General features: G+C 44.4%; 1 protein-coding gene and 1 long non-coding RNA gene across 2 annotated transcripts in view; one reads left to right on the top strand and one right to left on the bottom strand.

Annotated features, from left to right (window-relative positions):
- Positions 1-16,728, bottom strand: part of LOC138407057 (uncharacterized) — a 137,247-nt gene that overhangs the window by 67,888 nt on the left and 52,631 nt on the right. The window lies entirely within an intron of this gene.
- LOC109638874 (SLIT and NTRK-like protein 1) lies at positions 1,824-12,055 on the top strand. Its single transcript, XM_069521347.1, has one exon. It carries the CDS (start codon positions 3,200-3,202, stop codon positions 5,312-5,314), a length of 2,115 nt encoding a protein of 704 aa, XP_069377448.1. The 5' UTR covers positions 1,824-3,199; the 3' UTR covers positions 5,315-12,055.

The raw sequence follows: 16,728 nt of genomic DNA, 5'->3' as shown, positions 1-16,728 counted from the left end.
ATACAGAGATATTTCAAGTAAAATATTACAAATTTGCATCCTTACGACCCTAAAAACCATAGAAAGAATCGTCAGCTGTTGGGTAAAGAGTATAACTGTTATCTTTAAAATGTGAAGGAGTAAATGTATAAAGTGTCCCAGAACTGAATTTAAATACATGTACTCAGGACTGATCTGATGCTCTCATTGAGTTTCATGGTATGTTGGTATCCTTGTTTGTGTTTTGTGCATCTTTGTATTCATCCTCTTGTTGTCTTGCATGTATGTGTATCAAGGCCTGTCTTTTATCTAGCGTAGTGCCATAAATACATTCTGGTTTATGACATTAATCAATGCTCGGCACTTGTCCATATTAAAATAAACAGCAAATCAATAATTAAATACAACAAAACCTTCACCTTGACAGAGTGCGAGGCTGAAAGTCGCCCGAGCTGCATTTTGCACCCCGCGACTATGCATGCAAGTGACGTATGTGCTCCTCTGGTCCGGCCTCACGCTAATGCAACTCGACAGTATCTGCATCACATCATGACGCTGAGCCCCATGCAATTCTTCCTTGGGATACATTCATATTCATAATCCAATTAGTTTTGACTCCAAGATAAGGGCTCTTTTTAATTTTTTTTTATACAAATATGATTTATCCTGTTTGGGGGGGGGGGGGATTATATCAGAGTCTAAATGTTCGGCCTACGAGGACCAAGCCAGAGCCAAAATGGAGTCGGGATTATTTATCAGTTTGCTTTCTTTGGGTGAAAACAAGATGCTCAAGCGTGACTAAGCTGTGTTTGCAATACTACGCTCCCACCCACACACACACACGTGCGCGTGCACGCACGCACACACACACACACACCTGTAAACCTGCTTTACAAGTGCATAAATGCACAGTTAGCCTGCACACTTAGCTAAACAAACAGGAATCTCTTCCAACACCTTCTATTATACATTAACACACACCCACCAACTTACATCCACACCCACACATCCAGCATCCAATTAATTAGTGAGGATGAGTGACGTGTCCTTGGCTCGGCTGCATGTCCCTCCATCCCCCTGCCTGTGTTTGCCTCTTGCACCATGCATGGATCAACTATCGGTTACTTTGTTTGGCTCGAACACAACGCTGCACACTTCGATCCGGCCCACAATGGGACGCCGCGCCACCAATGATGTGGTCTGAGAAGAGGCAGGTGCATGTGGGGGAATAAAGACAAGAAATGTAAAAAATATAATGATTTTCTTGTCATGATGACCAGGTTTTGCTTTCCACACACATTCTGGTTCAGTATCTTGCTCACAAAGACTGGGAGGGGACTGGGATCAAACTATGGAAGACACACTCCATCTCCTGAGCAACAGCCGCCCCAACAAAACAGAAAAATGAGAAAAAAAGAGGCACCAACAGGTAGAAAGACTATTTGACAAGCAACGGCACAAAAGGAAAACAACAAACCGAAAAGCAAACAGGTGGGCAGGGAGAAATTATACACAGTCAGCGGACCATAATGGGAATGCTTTACAGCCACATGTAGTTGCTCCTAATGATGTTTTGCTTATTGCAAGCACAGCTGGAATCTCCAGACTCACTTGGATTGGTCTCTTATTGCACTTGCATTGCGTGTGTGTGTGTGTGTGTGTGTGTGTGTGTGTGCATGTTGTGTCCTCTGCAGAAATGATGTCAGTGAGTGAGGATGTTTAACTTTTTCCTGTCCTGCTCTTAATTCCAAGTGAACACTGCAGATGGAGGAGGAAGGGAGGAGGGTGTGTGCGTGTGCCTGTGGAATAACTACCTCAACTCTCCCGTGTTAGCCACCCCCCACCTCCTGATTACTCTCAAACATTGGAGTGGAACACAAAGCCATGAGATATGAGAGCAGAAGAGGAATATGTTTAAACCACTTTTACTTTTCCTTTCTATCTTTTTTAAAGGAGAGTATTTCTATCTCGGAATAAGAAAGAAACCTCACGCACACATACGCATATAGGGTGCCACACTGACGCATCGCTTGTTGTATTGTCAATTGTTTTTTTGTTTTTTTTACTGGTGAACTGAGGCATCCCTGTAGCAGATAGTTGTTTTTTTTCTTTACCGCATTCAACAGTGTTTTCAATCCGAGGGGCGAGAGTCGCGGTTTGCAGTGCAGAGCCGTCTAACCCTTTAAGGACGGAGGCGTAATTTTAAGGCTCAGCTGAGGCGAGCGCAGACCTCATGTGAGATCTCACCAGTGTTTGCGACGATGCCGACTTGGACACGTTCACCATGGAGCTGCGGGCTTTGAGAATTTACCACAGGAGCCTCATTTAGGCGGCTATTTTTGAGCATCTGGAGGGAAATTACGCACAGCTCCAAAGCTTTAAAGTGTGATCTCAGAGGAAGAAATGTATGTGGATTGATTTTCCCCTGCTCTATATCCTCTCAGCATTCCCTTAGTCAGTCGACGGATTTTTTTAATTTTTAATCTATTTTTGTGCCATTACAGCTCAGTAGAGGGTGTCAGATCTTTCTTAGAGCACCGCGCAAGGATGAACACGGTCTCCGCGTTCCTCTTTTTGTGATTCCCGAATCGCCACAAGAAAAGAAGCAAAGGAGAAAAAAGAGACACAGAGTGGTGGGGGTGGTGTTGGTGTCTGTGGTGGTGCCAGCAGGACAGAGAGAAACGCCGCAAACGAGCGAGGCAAGCACGCCGGAGAATGTGAGAGGGGGATGCGGGTGTTTTGCAGCGGTGGCATCGCCTGTGAAGCTCCAGCAGCAGCGGGGTGTGAATTCAGCACCGGGGGAGCGGGGACAGCTCCTGACGCCGCAGCGCTGCACGACCGTGGACCGGAGGAGAGAGACCAGGGCGCGCGGGCTTGTTCACGTTTATTCCGCCTCCTCGTTGCCAAGGTCAGTCTTTAACGAACTGGAGAGAAAAAAAAGACAAAAGATGCGTGGGACTCGGCTGCGGCTCGCTGTTTTTGATTTTCATCGCTAACACGCGGCGCCTGCGAGGATTCAGTCGACGTGAAAGAGACGTTTATATGGCGATTTCAACACTGCGAGTCTGGACCGGCGCAGCTTATAGACGCAGCATGGATGTGTGATTAAAGAAGACAAAACAGAGACTGCCTTATCTCCCCCAGAAATGTCTATCTCTCGCTCCTTTCTTCAACAGCTCCTATGTCTTGACACCCGGGAATGAATCGTCCACGTTGAAAAATGCTGCTCTGGATCGTCCTGCTGAATGCGGCTCTTTGTGTTGCCAGTGGGAATGTTACAAAGGACGTTTGTAAGGAGCAGATATGCTCCTGCAACGACATCGAGGGGGATCTGCACATAGACTGCGAAAAGAAGAGCTTCACCACGCTGCAGCATTTGACCGGCCCCAGCTCGCAGTTCTACCACTTGCTGTTGCACGGGAATTCACTGTCCAGGCTCTTTCCCAACGAGTTCGCCAACTTTTACAACGCGGTGAGCTTGCATTTGGAAAACAACGGCTTGCACGACATCGTCCCCGGTGCGTTCCTGGGGCTGCAGCTGGTGAAGAGGCTGCACATCAACAACAACAAGATACGATCGTTCAGGAAAAGCACGTTCCTGGGGTTAGACGACTTGGAATATCTGCAAGCTGATTTCAATCTACTGAGGGACATCGACCCCGCCGTTTTCAGGGACCTAAATAAACTTGAAGTGTTAATCCTTAACGACAACCTCATCAGCGCGCTACCTATAAACGTGTTCCAACATGTGCCCATTACGCATCTCGATCTGCGGGGGAACCGAATCAAAACGGTGCCTTATGAGGGGGTCCTCGAGCAAATACCAGGCATTGCGGAGGTTTTGCTGGAGGACAACCCGTGGGACTGTAACTGCGACCTGGTTTCTCTTAAGGAATGGCTGGAGAACATACCGCATAACGCGCTTATTGGGAGAGTGATTTGCGAGGCTCCCACCAGGCTGCAGGGGAGCGACCTGAACGAGACGTCAGAGGAGGATCTGTGTCCTTCACAGAGCGGCGGCGTGGACACCAGCCTGGTCGCCCCTCCCACCCAGGAGGAGACCTTGGTCACAGTGGCCCGTGGCCCCCGTCCCACGCCTTACAAGCCCAGCAGAGACGCCAGCGGCCCGCCGACGCCTGGTGGCCACGGAGCCAAGAGCCGCTCCAAATCTCGTGAGAACTGGCAGCTGAAAACTAAGCCCACTCCAGTGGTGACAGGTGTGAGCAGCGAAAGAGAGCAGCTGCACAACATTACGTGCCCCCAGCTGTGCAACTGCAAGCTGGTGGGCTCCAGACAGGGGCTGGGGGTCAACTGTGAGGGCAAAAAGATCGAGAGCTTATCCAACCTCAAACCCAGGCCCTTGGCAGCGCATGAGTTGAACATGAGAGATAATAACATACATGGAGTGAAGAAGAACCAGCTGTTGGCCTACTCCAGCCTCAACCAGCTGGATCTGGGTGGGAACAACATCAAGATGATTGACAACGGTACTTTCCAGAACCAGAGCGAGCTCAGGTGGCTTTATATGGATAAGAACTATCTGGATACACTGATAGCAGAGATGTTTGTGGGCCTTGTGAATCTGGAATATCTCAGTTTGGAATACAACGACATCCAGCTGATAGTGGCAGGTGCGTTCGGGCCCATGCCCAATCTGAGGGTTCTGCTCCTCAACAACAACTTGCTCAAGTCTTTACCCGTGGATGCTTTTCTTGGGATTTCTTTATCCAAAATTAGCCTGCATAATAATTATTTCCCCCACCTCCCTGTGGCTGGCGTCTTAGACCAGCTCAATTCAATCATACAGATCGATTTGCACGGGAACCCCTGGGATTGCTCGTGCAACATTGTGCCCTTCAAGCAGTGGACGGAGAAACTCGGTGCCGAGGTGATAGTGGGCGATCTCAAGTGCGAGTCCCCAGAAGAGTTCTGGAAACGAGATTTCCGCTACGTCCGGAACGACCTCATGTGCCCGAGACTCTATGACCGAATCTCCCCCACCTCGCTCTCCAAAAACAGCACTTTCACCCTGGACTCGGGGACACGCTCAAACTCTTACTTGGAGCCCAACAGGGTCTCCATCTCCGTGCTCGTCCCTGGACTGCTGTTGGTGTTCGTCACGTCCGCGTTCACTGTTGTGGGAATGCTTGTCTTTATTTTGCGGAACCGAAAGAGGTCAAAGCGAAGGGACGGGAACTCGTCCGCCTCCGAGATCAATTCCTTGCAGACAGTGTGCGACTCGTCTTATTGGCACAGTGGGCCTTATCACGCAGACGGGGGCGCGCACCGGGGCTTTGACTGCAGCACGCACCTCTCCACAACAAATGATGCGTAAGAATTAAAGGGGGGGACTTTCGTACAATAAACCTGGATTACAAACAGTCACATAGGACAAGGACTGACAAATGACAAAAAATCAGCAAGAATCCCCTGATTTTGTTCATCAGGGGGAACACAGACTTGTTAATGTCTTATTTTCTCCAGCTGAAGCAAGTAAGTCAGTCTGCTGCTGCACAGGCCCCACTCTGTAATATATGTATATGCAAAGCCCCCCCCCCCCCCCCTCCTCCTGGCTACAACCCCTCCCTCCCTCCTCCTCCTCCTCCCAGTTCTGCTATTTGCCGCAATCGGACTATACGGATCAGTGTGAGACAGAAAAGAGGGAGAGAAAAAAGGAGCGAGGGAGAGGGCGTGTGTGTGTGAGCGTGTGTGTGAGATGGAGAGAAAGAGAGAGAAAGAAAGAGAGAGAGGCAGAGGACCCGGGGAATGGTGCACGAACGCATGAATGTAAATGTAAATACTCGGACTGATGTAACATAATCTGCATGATGATATTTCGCATGGTTTCAACACACACACGTCGGCGAGGAACCATAACCACCATAACCAACAAAGAAGCAAACTCGACCCTTTCATGTTATATCAATATGACAACTATATATAGATATTAAGAATTATGTATGACTATTACAAAGTGCCATTTCTCTATTTTTTGTGAACCTGCAGTTAGGATTTGTATTTGTTGTTTTAAACTTGTTTGGACAAAAGAGAACATAAAGAAAAAAAACCAACAATGGATCATGGCGACTATCTGGAGAAAAAGGGAGCGATGGAAGTGAAGCTGTCAGTGCATGTTGCTTTCTGTTTGTTATCATTTGATTGTTGATAAATATTGGGGTTATTTATACCGTAACTAGATGGTGCAGATTAAAAAGCCACAGTCTGCGCAGTCATCATCTCCTTTATGAATGTAAAACTGTGTTATTTTATGGTGTGCCAATTGTTGACTTTGTTGATATTCAGACATGCAGATGAGCATGACCAATTAACGTCACTCAGATGCTTATGCTGCAAAGTTAATGTAGCTACAATAACAGTTCTGTGGTTTTGTGTGTCAATGAATATAGCCTGCTTTGGGTGAGAGGAAGAAAAAAAAACAAGCAATTTAAACGGGGGGTTTATACCATCATATTTTTTCAACAACTGATTAAAGAGGTGTTTTCAATCGAGCTATGTAGGTTTAATTCGATCTATGTAAACAGCCGCAGGTAGACTGATATAGACTAGAATGCTTTTTTTAAATGTCAGAAAAAAAAGTATTCCTCCACAAGAAAAAGCTTATGGCTATAATTCACTTTCATCATATTGTGAGCTTTTGTAAAGCCATCTAACCTTGTCCAAATAAGAGAACTGAAACTCACTGTATTTACTACAAAATGTGCTTGAAAGAGGCTGTTTGTGGGGGAGGGGGCTGGCGTGCCCACGCGAATCTCAGCGTGTGGCCAGAATGTAGAGCTGAGGGAGGCGAGGAAGAAAAAGGGTGCGCACACAAACTTACACAGAGACATAATTAGATAATGCAAGATGCCTTTTTCCAATTCAGCATTTTCAACTTGAGATACTTCTTCTTAGGGGGGTGACATGTTTTTTGTGGGCTTATGAAAACAACGCCATGACTGGATACCTGAGTTTCACATGTTGGGACTGCTGCTAAGCTGATACACTGCTTTAACAGCTACTGGAAAACAAACACAAGAAAACCCAAAAAATAAACAAATAAGCATTAAAGGTTGGGATTTTTTTTCCCCGAAACAAACGTGAGGAATGTTCAATTTGCAGCCTTTTTATTTTTGTTTTGTTGAATTGTGATGTAAAATTCCAGTGATGATTTTTAATGTATGTTTTGGCTTTCTGTGCAAAAAGATGCCTCATTTAGACAGGGTTTCAGCATAATTTGGCCAAACTCTAACCAAGATGCCATGGGCTGTGACGATAGTCGGTGTTAAATGGTGTGACTCCCCCTAACTCCCCTCCCACTTTCCTCCCCCATTATGCAGACTAGCGCTGTTCATGGTGCATCACTTCCTTCCCCATCCCCTGCTTTCTTTGTCCGCCTGCCCTTTACCCTGTCTGTGCGTGCAGGCCCATGAGGGCACACATGCAGGCATGTCCCCTCCCTCCCCACGCACACACACACCCCTAACGCAAGTGTATGAGGATGAGAGAGCAGTTGCGTGACTATTTGCATGTATGTTTTCAAAACATTTAAACTTCCCATGACACCACCCTTCTCCCCCTCCCCTATTCCCCCCCAAATATGTAACTGTGCCGCTGCTTGACCTTGGAGACTAACATCTCAGCAGATCCATGACACTCATCAACCTCATCGCCGCCACCTCGCTTGCACTCTGTGTACAGTCACCTTGCCCCCCCTCTCTCCCTCCCCTCTCCCCTTCCTCGCCCTTTTGCCCAAACAAAGGGAGGCGGCAAGGGGGACTGCCGTAACTATGTCTCCTCTGTGGAGTATTACTGTGCCACAGCCCAGTGATGATTTGATTAATTTTCAAAAACGCTGTGTTTCAAAGATACATTTATATGCTTTGCAATATTTGACCTGCTTCTATTTTGTTAAATAAACTGTGGTTGAGGTTGAGTAAAAACAATGTTTGGTTTTAGGAATTTGTCATTGGTTTTGATTCAGTTGTTGTACGTAGAAATGAGACATGTTTGATTTATCCTGTGTTTGTATTATTCTGCATAATTTATATCCTGAGGGGTTTATAAATAGGCTATAACTGAGATACACTGCCTTTGCTCTCCATTACAGGAACAAAACGTCAAAATAAGTGCAGTATAGTCTAGTACAGAGCTGGCATTTACACTGTATAGCATCAAGATGTGTTTTTAGCATATTATTTTCAAATGTCAGGATTCAATCAGAATCCCTGGAGAGAAAATGACACATTTCTGTCTCCTGCTGGTTGCTCAGTTCAAAGCCATTAACAAGAACAACTTTTGGGCTCCCAGGCTGTGAAAAAAAATCCTCCTCGGGTGCGACACTTTGCTTGTCTTCAATTTAATGAGGAGGAGTTTGTAAATGGATTGCGGTGCAGAGGTGGTAAAAACAGTCCATAGGAGAGGTCTCGCTAATGAAGTAAAGAGCCAAGCTATGTGTTGCTCCCGAAGCTGGAATTGTTGTTCTTATCAATGCCTGATAACTGACATCATTCTTTAACCATTAATAAAGATTTATTACAGCTTATGACCGCTTCATAAATGCTGCCTTAACAGAAAGTGGTACCCTTCTCTTTTGTCAATCCCTTTCTTGCCAAAATTCAGATTTCATATCAATGCTTTTATTTTTTTTCTATCAGAAACCAACAACAGAACACTGCTGGTGTCTTGTTCTATTGCGACTACTGTAAATGCAAATCTATTGCACAGAAGAGTGGTATACTGTATATTCTACTGGATAATACATCTTTCAAACATTACATATCTTCTGTGTGGCTCTATTAGTTTTCTGTCAGCTGTCCCTATGTGCTGCAGCGTCTCAACAGTAGGACCCTTTCATTAATGCGATGGATAATAGCTGTTGGAGAAGGCAGCCGAGTGGAGTAGCCTCTTTTACACGCTGGGCACACAGCGCTCCAACGCTGTTGTGGCCCAGCAGACTCACCGTAGCTCGTGTGATAGAGGAGCTGGCAGTTGATGTGATGCTTCCAGCAGGGATAACATCATCTACACACCTCATCACACTCCGCTTCGGTGCAAGTCTCAACGGTCTTGCTTTGGTTTAAGTTGGGGCCATTTGGGAGATTTTTCAGCGTGTCCTCTGTTTAGGATGTGTTTTTGCTTCAGGGTTACTTCTTCTGAGAGATAAAAACAGTTGTGGCTGGTTTGGCTGGTTAGTCAATGGTCGGAATTCCCATCACGGCTACAACACCCACTACTAACATTGTCTCTTGTTTTTGTGCTACCTCAGGCTCATCGGCTTTGTTTGTGGCAGTGCCATTCAGCATATTCCTCCCCTCGCTTGTCGTGTCTCCAAAAGTCGAAAATAACAATTGAAAAAATGCAAAAGACTAAAACACCAGTCTCGAGCTACAGCATCAGCGACTGGCTTTTTTCCTACTCCCACTGGTCAGATTCAATGCCTCAGCTCTTGTTTGGGTTTTGTAAAAATCCCCAACAGATTTTAAGCAAGAGTATTATCCTTTGATGATAGCTTTGATGAAGGTCCCATGTGTTGCAGTAAAGACTAGAGAGTCGCCAGTAGTCCTGCACTTCCAAACAATCCTGCAATCCTAGCCGCTGGTATTTTCTCATGGGTTGTGTTGCAGTGATTATGTGGCATTATCCCCAGGGATATTTTTTGTCGGATATTATTATTAGCCCGTCCACTGCAGAGTTATATTAGCGTTTTGTTCTTTCTGAGGCCACAATATTTATGGAATGAGGTCCATTTTCTAATATTGTGCTCTGATTCAGGCCCAGTGATTGGTAGTGAATGAAATGTGCAAGTGTTGAACATGAAAGGAAACACAGCAGCGTGACAAGCAGGCATTAGCTTGTGTAATCACTGTGCTTGTTAATATCCCTTTCAATATGCAAACCTATCCTAAAAACACACCTCAAATATAATTAAATGACCAAAGAGAAATCTTTAAAGGCTAAAAATGTGTTTGAGCTGCCTAGAATTCGCCGTGCAGCCTCGCTCAGTGCACTGTATTGATGCAGTCGCTGAGAGTCAATTTTCAGAGTGGCTAATCAGTCTTTTACTGTTGTATATTTGGCTTTGTGACAACTTAACTGCGGCTCAGACAGCGAGGAGCTTTAGATCTCTGCAACCAAGGAGCAATACAAAGAAGAAGTCGCATCCTTCAGAAGGAGCGATATGCACTTGGAGTTCAAACATGAGAAGACAAATCAATGAAATGGCAAGTCACTCAAACCTTTCTGATATTCCCACATCTGCCAATTGGACTATAGAGCAAATGCCCAGAGTAATTAAAAATAATTTCAACTCATAATTGACCCAGATCTGGTGTCAACCCACTGCACACTGGCCTATGTCAAACGACCAAGCGGGGCCTTTAATCAAGATGAGTGAATGGCCTACAGAGTGTTTCCTCCAGCCCTAAGTAATCCTCTTCTTCCAGCCCACACTTATCGATTATCTCATTGATTTGATTTAGCGGCCACACGCACGCCCATTCCTCAACGGCACTGCAGGCATTATGTGGCTCTACCTGATCTGATTACACTGCTTGAACGGGAGCAACAACCGCAATACAGAACCAAAATTTGACGGCGGTCATAAAATAAGCATGTGTGAGATTTGTTTTCCAGTTGAGAGGGGCTATGCCTGTCTTTATAGCAGGCTCCTCCGAGTAAGATCACTTCCATTAACACACCTCAGCCTGCATGTATAAGTGGGTGGATGTTTGGTCACACACAAGAAATTTGTTTTCATTTGTTTTCCCTGTCAAAGAAAGACCAGATAAATCGTACATCTATTTGTGAAGTTTTTCCATTCTTGTGGAAGAAGTGGAATTAAAGTGCTGTTGATGGTTGGTACATTTCATCCAGGCACCCTCACTGGCAATTCTCACTTATACAATATTCAAACTGCAGAAACTGAGATGCTCAAGGACAATCTGTGAGTCTGTCTCCTCTTCTAATCCTTCCATATGAAAACTGCATGAAAAGAAAAGCCTGCACAGAGACACATAGATGCAGTTTAAGGGCTAAAGCTGTAGTGCACTTTCAAGCATAAGTACCTTAGAAATGTATTTCTTTAGCATTGTTATTTTGTTATTCTGTTTGCACCACCACACTTTTGAAAAATGTGAATATTTCTGGGATCTGGGAGCACAGGAGTTAGTCGATATAACAAATTCACTGCTTCTGCACATCAAAAACTCACTAAACTGGTGGAAACCCTTCCCTTTGCCACAAACTGCCCTCACATCTTTAAAGAGGGCTGTTAAATGGACTCTGCACGAATAAATTAATTCAATTTATTGGTGAAAAAGCAAATAAATCAATAATTGTATTAAGGATATATAGTGCATAACAAAGACTACCAACACCAACCACAGATATAGAGCAAGGAAAAATCTTCAACAGCTGGATTTCCTATCGTAGATTTACAGATGCGTCAGTATCCCGCATCTCTTAAAAATATCATGTTTATATGCAATTCTCATAGAATTAGGACATTTCATGGAGACACAATGTGTTTAGGTATGATATTTGGTCCAGGAGCTAAAACACTACAATTCTCATAGGCGTATTCTTAACACAACAAAAAAAGAAAAAAAACGTGATTTAACTAATGATTTAACATAAAAACTACAAATCTAAGTCTTGCATCAAAAAAGCTGAGAGTGATGATAACTTCATTGTGATTCATTACAAAGTCAGAAAATTCTATTTTTTAATATTTGAGTGATAATTCTAAAGTTAAAGTTAAATCTAGGAATGTGTTTGCACAGGGTATAATGAGGTTTTCTTCCTGAGTTAAATCAAAAGACTGGAGTGCACTCCCTGCAAGTGTTGATTTTAGTTTTTCAACTGAGAGCACAAAATACTTGCAGAAAGTCATCAACTATAGGGCACAGGAAGTGGGCTTTTCACCCAATAGACAGTTTCTGAAATTCTGCAGCTAAAACACAGAAAACTTTCTTACTCTTTTCCCTGACAAAATGTGACCATGCATCAGAAAACTGTGGGTGTGGTCGGGCCATGTGGACAAATGTGAATAAAGTGAATAGAGGCAGCAAAAAAAAAAGTAGTTTAACTTGAGAAACATGTGTCTTACCATTTGATTTGTTGTGGGTAAACAATTTGGTTGGTCTTGCCCGATATAAAATGCATGATTTTATTTAATACATTATATATTATATTATACATATTGCACGATCCCCACCCGACTAGATTAACTCAGTGGCCTCATCTACTTGGAGGTAACTTTGAACTCCACTCTATTGAAATATCAGCCTGAAGCAGAGTGAAAACATGAAAGCTGGAACTCATTTGCATTGCCACACGCTGTGCCATGCAGTGAGCCTCACCACCATTAAACACCCACCTCTGACGTGTCAATGTACAGTGTTGTTTCTGTGTGACACATATAAGCACGGAACAAACACAAGCTGGGCCTATAGGAGAGGTATGCACACGCTGGGGCTTTTGTGCACCTGCTGCAAAGACTTTACAGGCCACAGATGATATAAATAGCAGTTGCTCGTGCAGAGGTTTCCGAGGGGAGAAAGAAAGAATGCTGTGATGGCGCGACACCAGCGGAAATGTTCTTCTGCTTGAAAACCTGAGGTGAATGGCACAAAAGTTGCCACATCTCGGTTAGCTCTTTATTTGGACTCTGACATGTTTTGAGTTTTCACTCCGTTGTCACTCTTTGATGACCAGCAAATCAATAGGCCGGGAGGTGCCAGTGAGGGGAGAGGAGTCTGACAAGTCGTTCACGTGTGTCCTTGTTCCTCTTTGTTGTAGGTGGCGACAGCATGTTTTTCTATCTGTGTGTGTGTATATGTGTGTGACAAGACATGAATCTCTGCCTCCTCTGATCGCTGCCACTGCTCTCCAAGAAAAGTTCTGCTTTCCCATCTTCTTATTGCCTGGAGGATCCCCCCCCCCCCCACTCTTTCTCTCTCGCTGTCTCTCTTATATTTAGTTTTTCGACAGAATGCTGAACGGTTGTTCGGCACCTCAGGCTGTAACTCACTCATGCACAGGAGATAAAGACAAAAAAAAAAGATAAAAAGAAGGAAAGGTTTGTTTCAGAAATACCATGTGACAAGAAAGTGGTAAACTTTCAGAAAATGTTCCGAGATACATGTTTTACCCTTAACCTCACGCCCTCAGAGTACGGACGCACAACCCACACAAAGAAATAGCACCTCCTGTCTCTTAAAACACACACACACAAAATCTAAATGCATGCTGGATAAACGTTATCCTGGCATACTACAACCGCTCTGCAAATGCCAGCTGGGTCAACAGATGCCCTGTGCATTCTAGCCCGCTCTCAAACAATGAACTGTCGCCTCATCTCTTGGTACACACACACACGCCGTACCACATGCCTGCACATTTTGAGCGGCGGTGACAGCAGTCGACAAGAGATTATGAGGTTTTATCTTGCTTTGTGTTTGGGGGCAATGGAATTGCATCGAGCGAAGGGGTGGCAGGTCAAAATTAGTGGGTGTTGGGACGAGATGAATCCTCATGCATTACACAATATGAAAGTGGTGCAAAAAAATGTAACATGAGAGGCACACAGAGACACACAAACCTAACCATTGGCTTTATAAAAACATGAAATAAACTGAATGTTCTGGTTTTACAGGTTTGAAAGAGCAGATTCCATAAAAGCCTTGATGTTCTTTGAAAATAAATCCATCAAATTTCTAAGCTGCTGTAATTTTTCTCTCTGCATCCCTGATCTTTGGTATCTGCCCCTGTTCTAATAGTTTTCTCCATCTCTATGACAATGAGATGAAAAAAATAAATGAAAAGTACTGGCTTTGTTCCAAGCTCACTCTCTCAACCAGCTCCTTGCTCTGAGTCACTGTCGGGCTGGGAAGCCCTCCAAAGCGATAGCTACAAGGCGTAGTGGTAAAACAACTCAGCTATGGGACAAACGCTGTTTGTGACTCATATCAGCAGAAGACAGTAGTGGGAGGGAAGCCACATACAAATGCTGATGACGACGACGTGTTTTAATATTTAATGCTGCAGTTTTTTCAACCTGAATTGCACAGGTTGTTTGAAGGGAGAGGTGGATTTGATTTTGGACTGCAATTTTCAAAATGTAGTAATCGTAAAAGGTATTTCCCCCTGTACTGTCATCCTTATTCATTTCATATTAATAACTAAAAGGGCTTTGTTCGGTCCATGGCTTCTCCATTTACCTTGTCGATAAAGTTCTGAAGAGCAGCGCGGCAGGTCTGACCGCAGCAGTGGTTAGTGGCTTCTGGCGATTGTGTTTAACAAATATGAGCAACAGGAGAAGGCCTTTGGGAATAGCTGTCGCCAGTTCTGAGTGAGACACTGGAAAGGCCTGCGGGTTGGGGGTGGGTTGGACGGTTGATTGAATTCATTGGTGTGGTAGTGGGAATGTACAGATGGTATGATAGAGAAAGAAAGCAAGGTCAGAGTGGATCAATCCAGAGTCAATTTTCAGATGGATTTTATAATGTATGCCATTCTAGCATTACCTATATTTCACTCAATGTGACAATGTGGTGGCAGGAAACCACTTCATATCAGAGACGGAGGCTGCATCTGCTCATCACTGAGTCAGAGACTGTATATAAAGATGGACGGGAAGTCTCCACTTCCTCCCACGATCCAGAAATTAAGCGAAAATCAAAATACAAATGCTGCATGATGATGAGAATGAATATGATAAGAACTACCTTAAAAGGTAGGATTTATAACCTATACTGCAGCCAGCCCCAAGGTGGCCCCAAGGTGGCGATCAAGAGGCTATGGCTTTACTTTAGGGGGGACTCATATCGACCACTGACCACTTATTCAAAATTATTGTATGGTGAAAATGATTTTGGGAAACAGAGGCAACATTGTTGAGCACAATCCCAGACACAACGGCAGTAACTAAGCCGGGACACACATAATCAGATTCAAACCTGGCACACACTCTTGTCATGCTCTTGCTTGGCATCACCAGACCAATATGAATTTGCCAATGGGGCTGGAACCTCTCTATTCTATTCTATGATTTTATGTCATTTAAATAAAGTGTAAAGTGTAAAGATTCAGTGTCCCAAGTGCATGCTGGGAGGTCCAACTTAACATCAAGAAGCAAATGAATGAGTCGAGGTTGAGAACTGTTAACATTTGTCCACCACCGGCTTAATTTATTTAAAATGAGTACCACTTTGGCCAAATTCATATCGAACCCTCTAAGAGTGGAATAAAACATGAATTGTTTCAGACCATAGGAAAAACAAAATACTCGCTGAATGACCAGAATTGTTTCTCACAGCTGGACTGCCAGCGTCGGTGGATTTTCATTTGCCAACTGCGTTGACTTCCATGCTTTTGTGTGAAGTTTCTAAATGAAAAAACTAAATCTCAGAGGCATATTTGAACCCAATTTTCCTAGCTGGTCACCATTTTCTTTCTTTTTTAACAATGACTTCAAACTGAGCATGCAGGACGTTATCGAGCGACATTGGTTTTGAGAGATGCGTGCTTCAATCTTGAATAAAAGTTCTAAAAAGAGAAAAAGCTGTCAGGAGGCCAGAAAAGAGGTGTTGATGAAAATGTCATCAAATGAAAAGAGATGGACGGCAGGTTTGGCACTGATTACCACAGGGGCACGTCTTCCATCCCGTGTTCTCTCACTAGAGCAGAACAGGGGGATGGAGAAAGAAGGAGAGGGTAGGGGTGGGGGGACAGAGCTAGCCAATCAAAAGGCTGTCAGTGTCTCTCCCTTGATGGCTGGATGATGGATGACTACATCTTCCCTAACAATACCAAATCACTCCCTGTGTGGGAGGCCTTTTGCTCAGGAGCACAGTAAGAACGATGTGTGCTTTGGGAGACAATTAGTGTCCCCACTGTTATGATTTTATTTATTTTTCTACTGTAACTGACAGCTGACATCGTGGCCTTACATGTAGAGCGATATGCTTCTTGACACTAGGGTCAGCCCTTTCTCTCCACGTGATAAATACATCGGGAGGAATACAAATCAAGGGATTCTTATTTCTTTGTTTTGACAATGTTCCCTCTTTCTACCCCTGCTACTGTTGCCGCTTTATACACCCCTAACTATTGTGCCGCTCACAAGCATTACAAATGATCTGTCTCAGTCTGTGTGATCTCCGCAATATCCACACTCGCTGATGCGATGCATCTCAAATCAGAAAATCACGCCACAAAAATCAGAGATGATGAAAGCCTTCAGCGTTGCACAGATGGCAAAGAGGATGGAGGGGAAGGGAGGGCGAGCTGCTGCCTCCCACTCCTTCTCTTCTTCAGTCTTTGGGGCCTCCGCTGGGTCTCCAGGCTTCGTCTCTTTCTCTTCTCTTCCTGTCTTCATTTCTGTCTCGGTTACTCGCTCAGTTGCTTTTCCTCTTTCCTCACTCTCTCACCCTTTCTCTTCATCCCTCCCTATCTGGTCACTCCCAGGGGCTTAATTTATGGTAGTGGAGCTGCAGAAACAGAGAGATGACAGCCCACACTCTCCTCTGCTTTGTTAGCTTGCTAGCTAGTTGGCTGGTTCGCTGGCTGGCTGGGTGCACAGAGTGTGTGTTCATGTATGTACCGCTGGTTCTAAGCAAAAAAGATAAAAGAGTCCAGAGTCATTATTTCACTTCTGAGATGTGCCTCTATATGATGTTCCGGCTGCTTCATATTGTGCACACTAATGCATTTAAAGTTAATCCTAATTGTTGTGGTGTATTGTTAGTC

Source organism: Paralichthys olivaceus, chromosome 24, assembly GCF_024713975.1.
Source record: "Paralichthys olivaceus isolate ysfri-2021 chromosome 24, ASM2471397v2, whole genome shotgun sequence".
In the NCBI taxonomy this organism is placed as follows: Eukaryota; Metazoa; Chordata; class Actinopteri; order Pleuronectiformes; family Paralichthyidae; genus Paralichthys; species Paralichthys olivaceus.
The sequence above is the reverse complement of the archived record's forward strand: the minus strand, read 5'-3'. Positions and strand labels throughout refer to the sequence as shown.